The sequence below is a fragment of the Pteropus vampyrus genome, unplaced genomic scaffold (genome assembly GCF_000151845.1).
Source record: "Pteropus vampyrus isolate Shadow unplaced genomic scaffold, Pvam_2.0 Scaffold195, whole genome shotgun sequence".
Lineage (NCBI taxonomy): Eukaryota > Metazoa > Chordata > Mammalia > Chiroptera > Pteropodidae > Pteropus > Pteropus vampyrus.
Window position 1 is genome coordinate 3,076,311 of NW_011888976.1, and position 22,077 is coordinate 3,098,387.

A 22,077-nucleotide genomic window follows, 5' to 3' on the forward strand; every position below is an offset into this window, starting at 1 on the left:
AGTATTTTCTCCCTTTTGCGTGACTTCTTGATCCTGTTTGACATTCATGGAGGGAAAGACAAATTTCTCCAAGCCACATGTAGGATGCTACGTTTTGAATGTTTCAAGAGCTTGGGCCCCAGAGACCCTGGGTTCATCACCTTCAATGGCAGACTGAATAAAACCAAACTCAAATAGCAAGAGGCCAACCTAAAGAGAGTTTTGGGGGCCATGGGGATTTGGGCTTGTGTCTCTCAGACCACTAGGATTCTACTCTGTGAACACTTTGAGGGCAGTAAGTATATCTGAGTGGAGAGAAGAGGAAGAAAGCTGGGAATAATTTCTGAATATTCCTGTGAAGTGTGAGTTTTCTATTCACCTTGAGGATTGGCTTTTAGCAAACATTTAGGGGCCCTGAGATGACATCGTCCACGTTAAACTTCCATAGCAAGCAGGGCCCAATGTCATAGAATGTCAAACAGCCCCTTTCTCCCAAAGTTGAGCTTCAGAACCTTTTGGTCAGAGAACTAAGGAGTCAGCATTACTCAGCAATAATTCCTTTGTATGAACAGTGCAGGGTGGGACAGGAAGGTGGACGCTCTATACACAAGGCTTAGGATGTTTGCTCATAGGATTCCATTGTCTCCGTGATGAAAGCGGATGGTTTTCCCTCTGCAGGTAACTTAATAACCTGAGACAAGAGATGAGGGCACGGAAGTATGGGACCTCCTCGAGCGGGGTTCTCCAGAGGGTTCTCCAGGATGACTCAGGCACTTTCCCCTCTACGGGGCACAGTGTTCTGTTTGTTGAATCAGCCCTGTCTCCCATGTCATTCTCAGCACCCATAAAGATTCCCAAAGCATTATTTTTAACCTATATGTTTCACTGATTTGAACTATGTTAGGAACTATATGCCAAACTTTTGGTTATTTTAACTAGTTCAGAAAAGAAAGACTAACATCAGTTTGACAACAAACAAAACAGGTTTTTGTTCTATCAGTTATGTTTAAAAGATTCCAATTTCAAACTAAACACGATGTGTGGTTATTCTGTCAGCGATTTATATAGTCACCAGGGCGCCACAGTTACACACTGCATACATCATTGTATTTTTAAAATGTACTTAATGAACATTTTTTTTCTTTTCTAGTAACTACTTCATTGCCTTAAATGAATGCATTCCAATAGAATTTGTAACAAATGACCACTTTGTGTTTGCATTAATGCCAAACACGTTTAACAAATTTTTAACAAGGAACCCTGGCAAAGTGCCAAACTCCTAGAGGGACACGGAAGGAATGCTATAAATTTAAACTAGATTTTACCTTTTCACTTAGTTCAGTGACTGTCTTAGGTGTCTTGCTATCTCAGGATTGTGGCATTTCTATTTTATGTCAGATAAGTTGTAAATTTTTATTATTTTTATTACGTAGGTTGTACCTATTTCCACAGGACATTTCAATCTATGCAACCATGTCTGAAATAATATGATGGCAGCTTAGAAATCAATCTTTATTTCCACAGATTATTTATATCTTGTATGGGTTAGTAGATGCATGTATGCATATACATATCTTATGAAAATATAACTAATTATATTTAAAACATCACAGTCAACCAAATAAATACAAAAACAATAGATTAGACCAATGGTTCTCAACTGGGTATGATTTTGTCCCCCAGGATATATTTGGCAGTATTTGGAGACTTTTTTTGTGATGATTTGGAGAAGGGTCCATGCCACTGGCATCTCACGGACAGAGGCCAAGGATGCTGCTACACATTCAGTAACGCACAGCACAACCCCTCCACAAAGAATTCCCCAGTTCCCATTGTCCACAGTGTCAAGCCTGAGAAATCCTGGAGTAGAATGACAAAGGCTTTTGGCTTATGGACAGTCTCAGGTTGAAAAAGGTATTACTTTAAGAAAAAATTGCAACTAAAAGCACACTTCTCCTTGACCAACGTTTTAAAAGTTGCATAGAATACCAAATGCTGATGTCGAGTGGCAGACTTCTGATTTTCACTTCTGCTGCCCTTTGCCCTTGTGAAGAGAAGAAAAAAGACAGGCCCATAGTAGCAGGACCTAAAATGTTGACTGGGGTGGTGCTGGGGTTGGCTGGTGGGCCGAGTATGAAATATGTGCAAGCCCCGCCAACATGGACCAGGGGCCGCCCGCTGGAGAAGGCCGCCGCTGGGCAGCAGGAATGGTCTCCGAGGCAGGGCTAGAGGCGGGCAGGGCGCTACAGTCCTCGAGAAGATAGTTTCAGGCGTTGGGTGGGCACACACTTTCATTTTAATAGCTGTGCAATTTTTATAATGTATATTAGACAAATATTGGCACCAATATGATAGTAAATAAATCTTTCTTAAAAAGGAAATTTCAGTTTTTAGGGAAGATTTTTTTAGAAAAGAATATTAGTTAAATGTGACAGGCATTATGGAGAGATTACAAAATTGGGATGGTAGAACACAAAAGTTTAGAGAATCCTGGCCTCGTGGTAAAGAGAATGGGCTCTGGAGTCGAGAAGATGTAGGCTCAGATCAGGCCCCAGGAAGGGGGGAATTTGACCCAAAGCATCCAGTTCCTTTAAGCTTCAGTTTCCTCATCTGCTAAGGGACTAGCAACCGGGTCAGTGTCATGGTGCTGTCAAGCTTGTTTGAGATAATTCACACAAAAGCACAGAGCACCATGGCAGATAGCATCCACTAAACTTTAGCCGTAAATAATTCTGACCACGATAATAATGGCAAGAATAAATCCTAAGGACACATAGCAGTGTATGCTGCCATTTATATCTACACATCTGAGTCTATCTAATTTCCTTCACTTAAAATACCGTGGATAGTTGCACCAGCGGACAGAAACCAAAGATGAAATCTGGAGTCTCTCAGTTGCCCACTCCTCCCCACAAAGCAAGCTCCATCATCCCCAACAGCAGTTTGCAATTCTGAGCAGAGGGCTTACTGGCCTGCCCCCACCCGCCCCACCCCCAGCCCTTGGGGCTCTGAAGTGTTACATTTTATTGCCCTGTGGAGCTGTAGGAGGCCACTTGCAAGGTAAAATGTTGCTCTCCACTCATATTTTTGAATTATGGCTTCAAGGTGGTTGCTCCTATCAAGAAAATTAAATGATTTAACATAATTTGTTGCCACTTTGATCACAACAATAATAAATAAATCTTCATGAGGAAAACGGGAAACCCATTCCGTCCCATTTTAAAAGATGTTAAGTAATAACACAGATGTAGTTACAAATTTTTTTTTTTTTTTTTTTGAGTAGAAACGACTCTATTGGGTTTTCTTGTGAGCAGAGTCACTTAGTGGGGTTGTTCTGCAGGATGCCCACTGCCCCCAGAATGAGCAACTCTTCTCCTTAGACCCTTGATAATTAGCCTATCAGGGGCTCACTTTTATGTAGGCTCCATGTGCAACATCAGGGGCATCCAAAGCCGTGGTGAATGGGTGTCTGTTTTTGTACCTGGGGGCATGCTGCACACATTTGGAAAGCACATGGAGTGTAATGGACATTAACCCAGATGTCAAAAATAGCCTGCATTTTACTACTGTTATTAAACAGTTTCCCCTTTAACCCCTCCGTGTTTACCAAAGACCCCTTTCTCCCAGCCTGTTTCTGCAAATCACTACTGAAAGGGCAGGAGAAGAAAGCCATAATCGGGCAGGTGTCTTTATTCCAAAGAAAAACAGTCTGAAGGAATATTTGTGAGACACCACACGTTTATAGCCTGCTCCCCTGGGGGCGTTTGTCCTGGGGCAGACTCTTACTGCTGTGCTCAGTTCGCCCCTCCCCCTCACTCCCACCCCCACCCCGCCCCCCACACACTAACTGCAGGGTTCCCTTCAGAACTAAGTCAAGATTTTTCACAATCGAAATAGCTTTCTATTTTACTATGATGCCAATTATACATTCTTTGATTTAAAAAATCCAAAAAGTGTAACGACAACAAAATTATGAAGAAGAAAATTTAAAAACACCACCCAGTTATAATTACTAACAATATCCTGGTATATATACTTGCAAGTGTGTATATTTATTATGTATGTTGATGCAAAAATGAGATCAAATTATACATGTAGAATTGTAATCTGCTTTTTTCATTGAAAAACTGTGGACATCTTTTCATATAATAAACACCTACACCATAACTGTCATATAGTCACATAATAAATCTTAAGCATCCCTATCACAGCTCTCTATTCATTTCCTTCAAGTTACAAATTCTTAAAACCCTTATTCTTGTATTTATTTTTGTATCTATTTGTTGTCTGTCTTCCTCCCAAAAATACAGGCTCCATGGGAGCATAAATTTTATGTCATTTTTACCATTATATCCCTGGCACAAGCACGTTGCCCAACACAGAGAGGAGTTCTATTAGGTTTCTACTGCTGCATAACAAATCGCAACAAACTTAGTGGTTTAAAACAACAGTCCTGTAGATCAGAAGACCAGTTGGGTCCCACTAGGTTCTCTCTTTAGAGTCTCATAAGGTCAGGTGTCAGCCAGGCTGGACTTTAACCTGGAGACTCTGGGAAGCACCAAGCTCATTCATATTGTGGTTGTAGAAGCGAGGTCCCTGTTTCCTCGCTGGCAGTCAGCTAGGGACTACCCTGGATCCTATAGTACAGGTCTTTGCCCCATAGCTCCCTCCATCTCAGCACAGCAAATCTCTCTCGTATTTCAGATTTCTTGGATTTTCTCTTCTGCTATCAGCAAGAGAAAAGTCTCTTCTATTAAAAGGCCCCCGTGATTAAATTGGGTCCACTCAGATAGTCTCTCTTTTGATTAACTTACAGTCAAGTGATTAATGATCTTAACTACATCCGTAAGGTAGTATAATCACCAGATGAGATGTTCATGGTCCCGGTGCTAGGGTTAAGAGCAAGAAGTCATTGCAGGGTAGGGGAGGGTGACTTTAGGGTTCTGCCTACTCTAAGTGCTCTCTAATACCTGGAGAATGAATGAGTGAATCAACTCATTCCATTCTAAGAACTGTGTGAGACATAGGGGATGCTAACTGAGCAAGACTGGCCTGCCTTGGCCCTTGTAGAGCTTATAGCCTAGACCAATGTTGTTCAATAGAAATATACACAAGCCACACCTGAGTTTTCAAGTAGCTACATTAAAAACAGTAATAAAAACAAGGTGAAATTAATTGTAATGATGTATTTAATTTGATCCAACACATCCAGAATGTCATTCTAATACGAAATCAGTATAAAAAAATCATTCATACTAAATCTAAAATTTAATATATTGATTTATAGTCATTCAAAATCAGTATAAAAAACTAATTTCATACTAAATCTTCGAAATCTGATGCATAATTGACACTTACAGCACATCTCAATTTGGACTAGCCATATTTCAAGTGCCGAGTAGCTACATGTGGTCAATGTCTACCATTGTTGGACAGTAAAAGTCTAGACAAGTCATTAGAAGGGATCAGTGCAGTATGTGTGAGACTTCCTGTGCCACATCTCACACTCAGGAGGGTCAGGAAGGTCTTCTTGGGAAGAAGTGACATCTAAATTGTGACTAAAGAATAAGTAGGAATTGATCAGGTCAAGGATTGGTGTATATGCATGTCTGACAGAAAGATAAGTTTGCGAGATGGGTAGAAGAGAAAGCTTTAGGACTGCAGAGGTAAGTTCAGCATAGGTGGGACATGAAGCATGGCACCGGAGAGAGAGAGACCACATGAGACCTTGCCAGCATGGTCAAGAGTCCATCCTCCATCTCAAGGGCAATGAGATTTGTAAATGAAACCTATAAATGTGAAATGCAAGATGAAGTGGATGTCATTATTGAAAAAACACCGTTGGCTGCATTGATGAGACTGCAGAGTTGGGTGTTATAGGAGAGGATGCATGGGGACAGGTTGGGCCTCCTAGGCCGTCAGGTGAGGGAGGACTGGTCAGAGCTTATCTCACAGTGGGTGGCTGACTAGATTGCTTGCTTCGTTGCTGGAAACCAGGATTCCTTTTAAAATTTCTTAAAACCATATGCATATTTGTCCTTCAACAAGGAATCATCTGCATTCCAACTGCTGGCAATGTCATTTGAGTTTCTCTCTCTCTCTCTCTCTCTCTCTCTCTCTCTCTCTCTCTCTCTCTCTGTTCCATTTAGGCCTTCTGGTGAATGGATTGTCGTATTGAAGGAGTGGCAACACTATTTGAGAGCTCTTTTTTCTACCGTATAATCCTTACCCCAAAACAGTGCACTGCAGTTGCAAGGCACTGTATTCTGCCTTGTGACCTATTACCCAGCTGGAAATCTTTCTCTCAACTGAATAAATGATTGTTCTTTGCTACTTTATCTTGGAAAAACATCAAGGACATCGGACATTCACTGTAATTATTTTTCACTCGTTTCCCCATCTATAAAATGTGACCGGTGCATTTTAGTACTATGGGTTTCTCTTTACCTTTCGGTCATATGCCCTTTGAATATATTGATCAGCCTTTTATAAAGATGATTAAGAAATACTTAATGCACAAAAGAATTAGAGCTATGCACAGCTCATGAAGCAGAAAGCGTGCTCTGACTTACAATTTTCATACAAAGTTTGCAGAGATTTTATGTGCCAGAATGAGTAATATGATCTGCTCTAGGAACTCCCTTGCTTTCTGGCTCTGCAAAAGTCATTTTTTTGCCCCGATTCAAGTTTCTTAACCAGAAGGGTTACACCAAACTCCTCAGAGTATGAATTAGCAGAGTTCATCCAAGCCACATATTTCATTAGCACTGTTTAACGATGGCTTGAAATAACTTCCTACCTGTGCAGACATTGGGATCTTTGGCATGCTCATTAGTCAGTGCGACTCGAGAAATGCTGCATATCAACCACCAAATCAGACAGCTCAGGCTATATATAAAAAGTGGCTCACATGTGTGTGAGTGTGTATGTGTGTGTGTTTGATCTTTCCTCTCTCTTGCCATGTTCCCCAGAGAGCTGCACTATTGCCATATGCCCGGAAACTCCCGAAATATTCAAAGGCCATATGTGAATGATAATGATGCAGGCACACAAAGTTGAGCATCAAGCAGGGAAAAAAGCCATCATTTGAAGGGTCGATATGGGATGCTCCTCTCTTCTTACCCATTTTACTGTTTCTTCCCAGGCTGCAGTTGTATTCCATATTCAGGGTCTCTTACTGGGACAGTGAGAAAACTTGAGGTGATGTGGATACCTGTTCCCCAGGACATGAAATATGCAAATGAGTAGCTGCTACATTTATGTGTAGGTCTAAGCATAAACACACGCCATTGGATGTGGGGATGAAAGACAACTTTATTTCATTCTGCTTGATTTAAGAAGATATCTGTATTCTTTTTTTAAGTGTTTTTATTGTGGTAAAATATACATAAAATTTACTATTTTAACCAATTTAAAGTGTACAATTCATTGGCATTAAATACGTACGCAGAGTTGTATAACCAATACTACTATCCATTTCTTTTTTATTACCCCAAACAGAAACTCTGTACTCATTCAGCAATAACTCCCCATTCCCTCACTCCCAGAGCCTTGGTAACCTCTAATCTATTTTCTGTATCTATGAATTTGTCTACTCTAGATATTTCATATAAGCGAAATCATACAGTATTCGTCCTTTGGTGTCTGACTTATTTCGCTTAGCATGTCTTCAGGGGTCATCCATGTTATAGCATGTGTCAGAACTTCATTTCTTCTTAAGGCTGAATAATATTCCATGGTGCGTATGTACCACTTTTTGTTTATCCATTCGTCCGTTGATGGACACTTGGAAGTTGCTTCTACATTTTGGTTATTGTGAATAATGCTGCTATGAACATTGATGTATCTGTTTGAGTCCCTGTTTTCCATTCTTCTGGGTATATACCGAGATGTGGAATTACCGGGTCTAGTAGTCTTCTGAATTCTTTTAAACTGTTGTTCTTACATGGTTTGTAAGTGAATGTTAGTTTTCTGGTATACTGACCATCTCTAAGTCTCCAATCTCTATAAAGTCAAGTTAAAAATTACTTTAAAAACCATACTCATTTTACAAAAGTGTGGAGAGAGGAAAATTGACACATAATCTGGTCATATAGAAATAATCACTGGAACATTATGGAATAATTTCTTTTAATTTATTTTTGCATACCAGGAGACATCTAATACCTATATGTGACATATTTCGAAAAAAGCCTCTTCTCAGATGTGTTTGCAGGACATAGTTTAAACTTTCTGTTCACTTTATCCTTCCTATATGCATCCTCCTCGTTGCCATCCCCACCCCGCACCAATCCCAACCGACCCCAACCAAACAGAGTGATGGAGGGTCAGTACAGGAATGGGAGGGGACTGCCTGTGAGGATGATCTCCGAGATCATTGCCAGTTATTGGAATGCTAAATCACATGCTTTTTTGTTACAGCTATCAGAAGGGCTGACTAAAGGGAAAATGCAGCTCTGCAGCAATATTCTGATAATCTTTTGCGTGCGGCTCACATCGCTGTCCATCACCACCTGGAATGCTCATCAGGACTGAAGAGGAGTCTCACTTCCATTATTGAGCACGATTCTGTTCAACTTGATATTTCCTTCGTCATCTCATGTCGTTTCATATGTTGGAAAGGAAGAATGAGGCAGAGGAGAAAAATGATAGATCCTCCATTTTTTTTTGGTCGAGATTTAGGCATTAAAATTCGATCATCTCTTCCGAATGTCATTATTTGATAACATTTTATTTATGTTACTTAAGCATCATTGGAAAATTTGAACTCCATGGGATTTTAACTGTGGAATCATCTTCTGTTGGACAACTAGCTTCATCTCCAGTTTTTCTGCTGGTTCAGTCTAAGCGGTCATCCCTAATGCATTAGATTATCAAAGTTTGAACTCTGTGAGTGAGTGAGTGGTGTTTGCAGTGTTTGTCTACCAAGATGTATGGAGCGTTTGACAAAGAAACCAAAACACCAAAAATGGCGAGCCTTTACCCTCCTCTATTTCTTTAATCTGCTGTTTGAAGAACCATATTTTGATGGTGTAACCAGTAGTTACCTCTGGGCCAGGTTGGAAATGAAATCAATTTTTTAAACCACTAATACTTGCCAAGAAATCGCCTTATGAGAACGTGGTGTGTGTCTCTGACAATGCATGGCACATCTAAATTGATCATTCATAATTTTATCTATCCTGTTTTTGTACTGAAGAGTGGCAACAGCCTGAGGCACCTGCATATTTCTATTCCATGTGTTCCATGCATCCCCATGGCTGGAATGTGACCAAGCCTCAGACTCTTACCATTCCCGTACATGCAGGTCTCCATGAAGAAGCTGGGACTCATTCACATTTCAAGATCCAAATGCTGTGCAAACAGTGTAAGCTTAGATCTTCTGTAAATGAAGGGTCATTTCTCAATTTTTTAAAAATGTCTCCAACATGGATTCCAAAGCATTTTCAGCATCAAACATGAAAACATTGATGAATGAGGAATAATCATAAAAGCTGTGTATCTGTATATAGCTGTACACAACATGTTTGTGGGTACAGAGTCATTATTTAAAGCACATGCCAGGGAAAGAGACCAAATCTTGAGGTCTTTTACATACAGTGACATGGTACTAAGGAGAATTAAACTCCTACTGCTTCCTCTGAAGATTAAAAAAAAAGTTAAAGTGTTATAACTTCATAAAACTCATGACCAAGTCTGGCAAACATGTGCAACTCTTGTATTGATCCATTTTCTTGTCAATGGAAGAAACCCTTCCACGTGTATGCAAGTGGGAGATGAAAATCTGCATTTTTAAAGGACAGTGAATTTAAGCATGAGTGGCCTTAATAAATATAGTTGTCTTTCTTTGCTGCTGTGAAAAGGATTCTAAACAGATGTTCCTAAAGTCTTGCATTGAATTTAGTTGTTATTATTACTTTTTTAAATGTTGGTGCAATTAACTCTGGACCTCTCCCATGAGCCATAGAGATATTTAAAAAACAGACACCGTATTTGTCAGGAAAGATGAAACTGTGTATGAGTTGCACTGTTCATCCTCTGTGCATTAGAAGTAATCTATTCAAGCGGGTTTCTCGCTTCTGGCTTTGTTCTTGTAAGTATAGCAAGCTATGTAAAGCTTATGTGTTGCATAGACCATCCAAATACATTCGTGTTTAAAAAGTTTGTTCTTTAACTATCAAAGGGATCTAGGTCTCGATTGGAAAAATGAGCAGAGTTCTTTGCAAGCATATTTAGCACATTTTGACACAATGTCGCACTGAAAACCCAGGCCACAAATGTACCCATGTGAACAGCTTGGGTGTCCTCAAATAGGCAGCCTCACTGCCTCCCACAGCCAAGTCCTGACCTGAACTCTGCAGCTGAATACTTGAAGTAGGAAGTAGAAAATCCACTAAGGAAAGTAGGGTCCACTGAACAGAAAAAGCAACCAATCGTGTATAGTTAGCTATTTCTAAGTATGTGCCAATTTTGTCACAGCTGTTGTTTGGGGGATCATTTTTTGCCCCTCTTTGGTTGGTTAAAACTATTATTGATCTTACCTTTATGGGGCATGTCATTTAGTCCCCGAAAAATTAAATTCTGTCTAACGTAGTATCCTTTCCCATTTCATGTAATATTCTCTGATGTTTTTAATATGCGAAAATTCCCTTTTCACATATTAAAAATAGTCTCTGGGTTTACAACAAACACTGTGATGTTGGGATATTTCCTTTGCTCAAACTTTGGCAGGTTCCCCTCTAATCATAACGAAGATGGGAAAAAGAAGCCGAGGCTAACATGTGGGAGAACTTGGTCTTCTTGCTTTGTGCAAAAGCAGGCTTGTACTTTATACCCCATTTGATTTCAATGTACAGTCTCAATTTTGTATTTAATGATTTTTGTGTATCCAGTATGCACGTTAACAGCGTGTCAACTTTCATTTGAAAGTGGGTTTCATTTTTCTTTTTAAACAGTGTTTATGACGAGCCCTCAAATGTGTTGACATAAGCTGTATCTGAGATGTTTTTGTCGAGTGGCGTTTGAATGCCGTCAGGGGTCAGTGTATCTAATTCCCAGAGACCCTCGTTTGATAGTGCTTCTTGTAATATTTCTTCAAGTGAGTGGCATGTGGGTTGTGATATTGACCATGTGATTATGGACTTCGATATGAAAAAAATAAATAAAACTAAGGAACCCTCAGAAACTACCAATGGGCATGTATTAGCCAGTCATTGTAACCTCGTGTCTAGTAGAAGTACAGCATACAAGGTATGTACAGTTCATAAATTTGTTATCATGTGTATGAGAAGTACTTTGTGCTGATCGCCTTATTTATATTCATCAAATAAACTTTGTTTCTTTCTGAAGTGAGTTCATTCCACCTCTAATAAATGTTCTGATTGTGGTGGTTTCTAACCTTTTTGGGGTCATGGATCCCCATTTGAAGAACCTACGGACTCAAAGGAAAAAAAGGGGGAGGGAAAGGAAAGTTATGGACTAACTTTACCGGAATGGCCAAGGCATAAATTTTCTTTTACGTGGAGTTGGATCTAGAGGTTCATTCTAAGAAATTAAGTCGTTGGAGGTATCTCCCTTCTTTCTTTCCCTCTTTCTTTCCCTTATTTTTGCCTCTCTCTAGCTCTCAATCCTTCTCTTTTCTGTATCTCTCTCAATCTCTTTCTCCCTTCCTCTTTTTCTCCCTGTTCCCTCTGCACTTTCCAGGGCGTTTATGTCAGTCTCTGCTAGGTTCTCTCCATTTGGTAGCAAAGATGACTCCCAACAGCTTTGAGGATTCTTGAATTTTAGAGAAAAGCCCCTTTCTCACCCAGCAGCCATATCAGCCCCCTAAAGAGACTCTTACTGGTCCTTTTTTGGACCATACTTCCAATTACCTTATTCAAGGGAGTCGGGATAGTGAGACCAAGTGATTGGCAGCCCCACTGAATGAGGGAGGAGCCATTTCCAAAGGGGACACAATGGGCTACATTCTAGAAGAGAAGGACAAGAATGTGGGCAGGCAGAAACAATAGCTAGCCCTGCCATTACTTGGTTACACACACAAAATCATCCAGAAAAATACAGAAGATTGTCCATTAGCCTTCACAGCCCACCTGTGGAGAACCAGCTTCTGGTTTCTTTATGGGTTTGAATTATATTGCAAAAAATGAGTTACCAATTCTTACCATTATTGAAATCGGAGAGTAATTGATTATCAGAACTAGAATATAGGTTAGATGTCATGTAATCCAAGAGCCTCAGGTTACAGTTGAAGAAACTGAGGCCAAGTCAGAAGTGACTGATCCAAGCATGGTAAGTTCATCGCAACCCAGGACTGTCCCCTAGAGCTCCTGGAACAGGGATATGTGTCCCTGAAGACTCTCCGGGAGGAGAGCATGGGACAAAATCTCTCCCCAGTTGGCCCTTGACAACACAACGGAAATATCGTTTGGTTTCTGTACTTCATGGACTCAAAGCTGCGGGGTGTGAAATTATCTTACAGTCAGGCCCATTTGGGGGTGACCTGCAAAGCCGTTTGCCTGTTTCATTATGTTGCCTTTTGTAGAAAAAGAACTTTTGGTGGACGAGAATTTCTTACCTCATAGAACTTCCTGAAGCAGCCGGCTTGCATTCAGGCCTATTTATGTAAACCCAACTGGCCAGACAGAACCTCTGCTGCTTTATCCACAACCAGTCCTTTTGGAAAGAAAGGCACCAGCCCACACACTGCTGGACTTGACTGCAAGTCAATTCATACCTTTAGCTTGTACACCTGAGGTTTTTGACCTTAAAAGTCTACCTTGATTGCTCCTAGTGAACTGCTGTTACAAAAGATTGGAGAGGCATTCTAATTCTTGGAATTGCTAATCCATAGTAATAATCATACTAATAATAAGTAAATAACTAATTGAACGTTGAGAGTTTCCTAGGAGCCAGGCCATGGCACTAAGGGTTAATATGCATCCACTCATTTATTCCTGGAAACAGTCCTATGAAGTAGGTACTGTCATGACCCACAATTTACAAGGAGGGAAGTGGGGGCCCACAGAGGTGACCAGCAACAGTATGTATTTATAGAGCATTTATTTGGTACCAGCGTTGTGCTAGTGCTGTGCTTACACAAACTCATTTATCCTCGCAATAATCCCAAAAGGCACGTACTATTACTACTGTCACTTTACAGACAAGGAAAAGGGGATCCAGAGAGCTGATGTACTTCACCCAGGATACCCAAGATTGTACGTGGTGGAGCCAGACTTTGGACTCAGTGCTCAGCAAACTGCTCTGCTTCAAGGATGCATCGGGCGCGAGTCAGATGGGAGGGGACGTATGAGGCTGGGATTCAGATCCCACTCATACCTACCCAGCGGTGCTTCCCTGTTGCGGGTTTGGTCTCTAGCATGCTTTTGGACTTCACAGGGGCTAAAAGAAATTGGTTGCTTCATCTGCGCCACAGTCAACCCATAATTATGAAAGAATGGCCATGGATTCCAGTGGAAATCAAGTCACGTGTGAAAAGAGGATCCAGACAAATTTAGTACATCGAATTTAAACTGGCTATCCATGGGTCTCCCTGATTTCTAAGTACCTCTGACATCCTAGGCATCTTTGGGTTTACACAGTGGAACACTCGGCTACGAGAAACTGGACAGGTGTCCCGAAGTGGGAGAAGGTCCTGAGTGCCATGCGGCGGGGTATGGTTGTTGTTTATTGGTTCTCAACTTCAGTAATTCGAGTACCACTTTCCTGAGTTTTCCTATAGCTGAAGATAATATGCTCAATATGTTGTCATAGTTAAGTAATGTTTAAAATTTAAATGGGCTTACATTTTTATTTAAATAAATTTAAGAAAAAAAATAACCACTATCAGAAATAAGAAAGTAGGACCATTTTCAATAGATAGACATCACCAAATATAAGAACAATAAATATGAAGATAAAGTTCTGAGGCTGAAGCTTTTTTGTTGTTATTAAAAAGGGAGACTGACAAAGGTCAGAAAAGTGTTTCTAGGGCTAAACTGGGATTTTCACTTAATTAATGAATCAAAAAAATTGAAAATGATCAGTAAAGGAATAGTTATCTGTGTGGTTCAGGAGTATTTAAGATTTTGTCCGTGAATCACCTAAAATCATTTTAAGGACCCCCTCTGATCTCTGAATTTTGGAAAACCCTCCACAGAAATCAAGTGATGGTTTTTTAAATGATCTTTATTTTTAGTAGACTTTAATTTTAGAACAGTCTTAGATTTTTAAAAAAATTGAACAGGAAGTGCAGAGAGTTCCCATATAAGCTCCCTTCCCACACATGTACCATTTCCTCTTTTAAGATCTTTCATTAGTACTGAATAGTTGTCACCAATTGAACCACCACTGATAGGTTGCTACTAACTAAAGTCTATACTTCATTCAGATTTTCCTTATTTTTTACCTACTGTCTTTTTTCTATTCAAGGACCTCATCTAGAATACCACAAAACATTGAGTTGTTATGTCTCCTTAGGGTCCTCTTGGCTGTGAGTTTCTCACGTTACCCTTGTTTTTAATTATCTTGACAGTTTTGAGAGGGAGGGTCAGATATATCCTAGGTGGCCCATCTTCTAGGATTTATCTGATCTTTCTCTCACGGTTAGACTGGGGGTATGGTTTATGGGAGGAAAACCACAGAGGTAAAGTACCATTCTCATCACATCATATCAAGAGTATGTACTTTCAACATAACTTTTGGCCTTGATCATCTGGCTGAGATAGTGTTTGCTAGGGTTCTCCACTGTAGTTACTCATTACCCCATCATGATGGATTTTTAAAGTTCAGAGATAGATGAATAAATCTCTATCTTAGAAAGAATATTATGCTGAATATAGAGGATGCACTCACTAGAGAAGAAAAAAAATCTGAAAGACTTTTTGACAAAAATTGTTTGAATCGACAGCTCTGTTGTTTGGACCAGTTTTCCCTACTATTTGAAAATATTTTTGCCACCCCTAACCTTGCTTTCTCCTGTAAAATGACATGGGTATCTATAGCAGAAATGATCAATGTGGGTGGTATAAACTCTTTCCCTAGTGCAGGGCAAAGCCAACATTTCTACAGTTTAAAAACAGATGTTGTCTGTGTCAACACAGTGGCTTCACTTTAGAGAGAACTCAGGAGAGAAACTTTGCCTAAATTCAAGACGAAACCTCCACGTCCGCTTAACTACAACTCACTAGATAAGGTGAGAGGATAAAATGAGACAATAAATGAGAAAACGTTTAGAAAAAAATTTTAACAACAAACATTTATCCAAAACTCTGACAAAGTCCTAGAGTGGCTTGTTTCAATTTTTAGAACCTGTATTCAGAAAAAGAACTTTTCCTCCTTAGTAGCTCAGGTATAATCCATCAAACAATATTCGAATCTATCAAACAATATTTGAAAATACAAGCCATTGAGAAAGATGCCACTGTCTGCGTGAACTGCCCATAATGTAAGGTGAAAGCAGATAGAGACGAGAATATACCGTACAATTCTATTCACGTAAGGCTCAGAAACAGATGAAATTAATCTCTGGGGTTAGGAGTCAGGATAGCGGCTAACCTTTGGAGTATTAATACCTGGTAAGGGCACCAAAAAAGGTTTCTGGGTGCCAGTAATATTCTGATTCTTGACCTGGAAGTTGGTTACATAGTTATGTTCAATTTAGAAAGATTCATCAAGCAATATACTTAAGATTTGTTTACTCTTTTCTGTATGCTCTATTTCATTTAGAAGGTTATATTTTTTTTAAAAAAATTAATGTTGTTAAGCAGTAATCATTTCAAATTACAGAGGCTGGAAAACAAGGGCTTGTGGAATGAATTTAGGCTTCAGATATTTCTTGACTGGTCAGCACTGTGTGTTAGAAATTTTTGACAGGGCAGTAGTGGTAAGCTTGGAGTCTGGGAGCTTGGAGAAGTATTAGATACACTTGCCATTTCTCCATTGTCCTCATTATTCTCCAAAGGCTATTCTTGGCCAGCTTCTCCCAGTGTGTCTAGCTGCCTGACCCTGAATGTATTTGAGTTTGAATCCTCTGGACATGTTAAAATCCTGACTCCACCACATCTCAAACGAGTAACACTGGGCTGGTTACTTAGCCTCTTTGTATTTGTTTCTTTATCCAAAAATTCTAATACATTTCCGGGAGAGTCCTTTTTTTTTTTTTTTTTTAAACAAGGATCAAATGGGCACTTAACAAAATGCTAGCCACGTAGCATTTTCTGAACAAATGAAAATAATGATTATTAGTAGTAATATTATCATAAATAGCAAACATCTTTAATGAAATAAAATTGATGGCCACTTGCTGACTCTCAGCCATTCTCTCACAAGAACTGCTGCCAAGCTGGTCCTTGTTCAGATCCCACTTGCCACGTCAGGGTTTTCCTCGACCACGTTTAATAACCAGTTTCCAGATCTGGATATTGGGGGCTATAAATTTCCCTGGTGACTGTTGCCAATGACAGGGAAGGAAAGACTTGTGTAATTACCACTTGTACTTCCACAAAACACATGCACTCAAGTCAAGAGCAAGGGTTTTGGACAATAAAGCACTGGGTTTTTAAAATGCAGGAAAGACCTGCTTGACTTGTATGATAAGAAATGTGTGCCTGGTGAGAAAAACAGAAAAAAAAAAACAAAAAAACAAAAAAACTAATACCAGTGTGGCAAAGCACCATGAGAAGACTTTGCACAGGACAGGACTGTGTCCCTTTTCTCTCCTGAACGCTATACACATCTCAAAGAAGAATTAAGTCTTTAGAGCCAGCCAGGGATTGGTTGGGAATCGGTGTCTTTGCCTGCAGCCAAAAACTATGACCTTGGATTTTAGTGTTCTGTTGGTAGGGCAACTGCTTTTCTTGGTTTATTTTACAGCATGGTTGTTTACAAATAATGCCATGCTATTCAGCATCCTTCAAATAGGGCATCTTAATGGACTCCATGGAAATGTCTTAAGACAGCCACAAGCTAGGACTTTTAGAAATAGTAAGACACTGTAACCCCATTTGGAAATGCTCAAGATAGTCCTTTGCGAGATGTTGAAGCTGGGCCCCACACTCCAGTTGAAGATGCTTTGCTTTCTGAGCATCAAGTTTTCAGTTTATAAGAATGTGGAAGTAGGTTACAGGGAAAGAACTGCCTTGCCTTTGGATTCCCCCTAAGTGTTTAATTTTTGAAAAGAAGAAAATGGATACGCTTTAAAAAATATTTTTCCCCTGCAATGTCTGTACATTAGCAAGATAGCATTCCTGTAGCAGGCTTAGGTTGAGTTTGTGTTCCTGGAAGGAGCTGTCCACATCAGCACAGGACCGAGGGGGTTGAGAAAAGGTTGAGCAGGGTAAGCAGTGATAGGAGACAGAATTGGAATTTTTTAGAATGACCAGTCCCAAATCTCCTGGACTTGCAGAAATGAGGAAGTCATAAGAGAAGAATTTCTCCAAGAGTCTGATTTTACTGGTCAAAAAAAAAAAAAACAACACAAAATTCAACAAATCCAAAAGAGACCACTGTGAATGCTTAAAGAACAAGCTCAGAGCATGGCACGTGGCATCTCTAAAAGTGTAGACTCCCTCTTAACAAGTTAATGAAATGGGGCCTTATTTTCCTCCCAACAACGATTTCATTAATATCTCATGTTGCCCAAACCAGTCAAAACTGATAATGGAGTAGGTGACTTTAAATTACCAAAGACTGAAGTCAGCAGAAAGAAATAAAAATTTGCTTCAGGTATTTGGAGGGGCAGGGACTTTTGCAAAATTAGAGAAGAGGGGCCATTAGAAGCACTCTCTCGAGTAGACTGATTTTCCACACATATGCCCTTGGAATTGTTAACTTAAAGCATGGATGTCCTCCTTGCTGACCAGGAACTCTTCTCTTTTCCCAACTTTGGTTCATACAACTTCACCTACTGTCAAAAGAATACAGCTGTAAAGAGTAAAGGCTATTTGACTGAAGAATGATGGTAGGCTCAGACGCGAGTAGTTAGATTTTGTACAATTCAGAGATAGTTTATATTCATCTTTCCTCAGTCGTCACATCATAGTAAATGGCAAGATGTCCCCTAAACCTTTTTAAGTGCTGCAGTTTATCTCTGAAAAAAAGAAAACACAAGCAGAGCTTCTTTGTGGAACAATTCTCCCTCTATTCTCTCAAACTGTGCTTGTAGTTATGATTAAATGTAACAGAGCTAGGTAAAATGGATACCACATTTGGAGCAAGGAGCTGTATTTTCCTTTAGCCAACATTTTGGAAAAATCTGACGTCAGTTTGAACATTGGTATTAAACGAATCCATACAATTTCAGTCAAAGGCAGTTGCAGAAATCTCCTTTAAAAGCCAGTCATTTTGCACTGAGGGCACCTAACTGGATAGTAGCACGTGGTGGTAACTAGCCAATCAGTTTGTGCATTTGATTGGAATTTCACAAGATAATTGTTTCACTTCCAGGTCTGGCTCTAGCTCACCATTTGACCTTGAACTAATTGCTTAATCTCTCTTGGCTTCGGGTTTTCTATCTTGAAAGTGACAATAATAATCACTTCCAACCACCTATCTCATCCGGGTATTGAGTGGATTAATGGGGTCATGTTTGTAAGGTCCTAGAAAATTCTCAAGAGAGAAAGTTCTACCACTTTTGCAATGCCGGCTGGTAATGTTTTAGAACAGTAGAAAAGAAGGACTGCATTTAATGGGATCATTATCACAGATGGATGTTCTTCGCTTCCTTATGACTAAGGAATGGACAACTTTTTAAAGCAGATCCTTTCATTACTATGAAATCTGATTCTCTTTTGTTGGTGCAATAATCTGGAACTCCTGAGGTAAACCAATCTTTCACCTCTACATAAACCGTTCATGGAGCTCTGAGGAAGGCACCATGATTTCATCGCCACAGGAAATGAAATATTACCCAGAATATTTCTGCTCTAGTAATACGTAGATTGACTTTTGGGATCAAACAAACTTGGGTCAAGTCATGTCTCTTCCCCTTCCTAGGTTAGTTACCCTGAGAATCTCTCTACCCTTCTGTGCTTTAGGGCTGTCGGGAGCATGACTTTTAGGTAAAATGCTTATTGCAATGCCTAGCACATGGTATGCTCTCAGGAGAGCATATTAATATTATGTGCAACAATAACAGAATAGATATTACCTATATTAATATTATGTGTAACAAGAACTGCATATATTCTTCAGTGCCATAAAGAATTATGACTACTAGTCCTAATCAAAACCTAACTTAACAGAGCTTGCACTTAACCAGAACCTGGCTAACTGTAGCCATCCTTTAACAATAGCTTCATTTTGTGAGCACTTTAGATTTAGAAAATGGCAAATCAAAAGGAAACGGCTCAGTGTCAGGGATTTATGCACATTTTCTGTCCTTACAGATCTAGTCCAGTTTCCAGACCTACCAGGTGCAATACTACAGAGTAGCTCTGAATAGCTGACATTTACTAAGAAGGACATACATGCCAAGCATGGTGCTAAACACAGCAAATATGTTTTCTCATTTAACAGCCTCCCGATGAGGTGGGTACTATTAGTTGCCTCTTTTTACAAGGAGGTTGGGGAACCAGGATTTGGTGAAATTGTTATCCTGTGTCGTATGGTTCTTAAATAGAGAAGCCAGATTTCAATCCTCACTCTGGCTTTAGAGTCTGTTCTAAGTCAGTGCTGTCCAGCAGGAAATAATGTGAGCCCTGTATGTAATTTTAAATTTGCTAGTAGCCATATTTTTTAAAAAGTCAAAAGGAACAGGAGAATTAATTTCAATAATATATTTTCTTTAATCCAATATATTCAAAATATTATCATTTCAACATAATCAATATAGAAGTTATTAATGAGATCTTTGATAATTTTTTTCTTTTTCCATACTAAGACTTTGAAATTCAGTTTATATTTTGCACTTACAGCCCATCTTAATTTGAACTAGCCACATCCAAGGGCTCTGACAAGGGCACAAGGCCAATGGCTCATTTTTTTCCTCCATTTCTGGGCTCTGCTTAATTCTATGTTGCCTTCATTTTCAACACTGCCTATGTCATGTGGTCCTTTCCAAACCCTCACCCAGAAACTCCACATTTACAGCCAACCAGGTTAGTGACCTTAAAGGAAAGTTGGTTCCCCTATCGTAGCTACTATTGCCAAAACAAAATCCTGAGACCATCTCTCATTGGTCTAATCTGTGTCACATGACCCGTTTCTAATTGGCCAGGCCTGAGTCACATGCCTATACCTTGAATCATGGTGGGGAGCCAGCCCTGCCAAATCACCTGCCCTGAGAGGAGAGTATGGGTGAATCTTCAAAGGGCAATTGGGTGCTCTTACCAGGGGAAAGAGGAAACAATGCTGGACAGGCAAATGTGTTAAGTGTCCAGATGAGGTGCCCTATCTCCAGAGCTGACATAATCCTTTATCTTCTCTCTTTAACAACAGGTCCGCTTTTCTTCTTTGCTATGATTCCCACATACTACATTGTGTAGCACTAATAAGAAATACACTGCTCATCATTACTACACGTGCCTGGATATCCTACTTTATGGTGAGCCTTGGAGAGGAGGAGCCATGGCTCATTATTTCTGCATCTTAAATGCCTAGAATAATTCCTGACACATAGTAGGTAATTGGGGGAAAGTTTGGCAAAAAAAAAAAAAAAAAGAGAGAGAGAGAGAAAGAAATGAACCACCTGGGAATCAAACTTCTGGCTTGACGGACACCTTTCAAAGGTATGTTCATAGTGTTAAGGCCCAAATGAAAACTCTCCATCATGAGCAGTGATGCTTAGAAGCAAACTGAAGACTGTACCATTATGAGACTGCACAGCTGGGTTCAAAACTAACTAACTAACTAACTAACTAACTAACTAACTAACTAACTAGTAGTAATCAAATTCTGGCCTTGTGACAACTTCATGAGTTATATGGCAATATGTAAATGATTCTTCTGACGGTGACCTACTGGGGGAGTCAACCCTTCTCTTTTGTTGGTCCCCCTGGTGCCTTCTCAGGTGGCCAACCAGCATAAGAAAAAATCCCTAAAGTTGAACTTGGTTCTTAAGCCCTTTAAGCCCTCTTCTAAACCCACTGAGCTAAGAGGCCATAGGCCCAGTGACCTCCCCCCAGCAGCAGTAACATTCAGGATATGTTTACAAACACATTTTGAGGGCTTCTATCTCACCCATACATTTGAGACTTTCTTATAGAGCCTGTTCAGGACTAGCACCTAGTTAGTAAGTGCTTAATAATGATCTGCCATTTACAGTACTAATTTGATGAATGAATAAATGAATGAATGGGTATAACATAAATGCTCATTAAATGAGTGATTGATGATCCACAGTAGACGATCCATGAGTATTTGTCGAATGAGCAAACAATACAATGTGTGAATGAATGAATGAATGAATGGCCTACCAGTCATGCCTACAGGTATTTCTTTTCATGTGTGTTAAACTGCTCTTTGATTTATTTCCTTTAGCTATAATTCCGTCCCAAAGAATGGACTCTCACAATTTATTATTTGTTTCTATTTTGTTGTTGAATTTTGAAATAGATGATACCATCATATGGATTCTAAGTAGCGAAGGGATATATTCAAACATCCTTGAGTCGAGCATGCAGAACAAGGGGCAGATGGCGCTTATGTACTGACTAATCTCTGTTATGACATATCTGCATGACTGAGAGGATCATGCTCCTGGGCTGAGAAGAAGAGGGTTGTCCACAAATGACACATGAGTGGAGCCATCGTGTTCTTGTATATACTCAGTAGATATATGTACCGGCCAGAATAGGTAAATTTAATCCTTTGCCATCACTCATTTCACTTTCCTGAATTCTGTGGTATTTCTGAAGAGTGACTGCTTTTCTTCTGGGTTAAGTAGAAATCTTTGCTTAAGTCAAAACCACTTACTTTAAATACATTCAGCGACATGGGATTTTTTTTTTTTTTTTTTGCCCTGGGAGTGTTTTTCATGTTTTTCAAAGTCAATGAATTGTCACTTGACTTTAATGGACACTTATAGAATACTGAATCAAGGATTAACCTGAATGGAAAAAAGAAGCTTTTATCCAAAATCCATTGATTTATTGAGACAGA

The 22,077-nt window shown here is 39.7% G+C and overlaps 1 protein-coding gene across 8 annotated transcripts in view; it reads left to right on the forward strand.

Moving 5' to 3' along the window:
* The window catches only part of ERC2 (ELKS/RAB6-interacting/CAST family member 2), a 941,255-nt gene extending 929,928 nt beyond the window's left edge, over positions 1-11,327 (forward strand). For 5 of the 8 annotated variants that reach the window (XM_023537617.1, XM_023537626.1, XM_023537628.1 and 2 more), the window contains one exon: positions 8,401-8,694. In XM_023537617.1, coding sequence (XP_023393385.1) covers positions 8,401-8,514 — 114 coding nt within the window. In that variant the 3' untranslated portion in view covers positions 8,515-8,694. Of the gene's footprint in view, positions 1-8,400 lie in introns of all 8 variants that reach the window. The other 3 variants (XM_011371814.2, XM_011371813.2, XM_011371817.2) reach the window with 3 other exon arrangements.
* Positions 11,328-22,077: the final 10,750 nt, after the last annotated feature.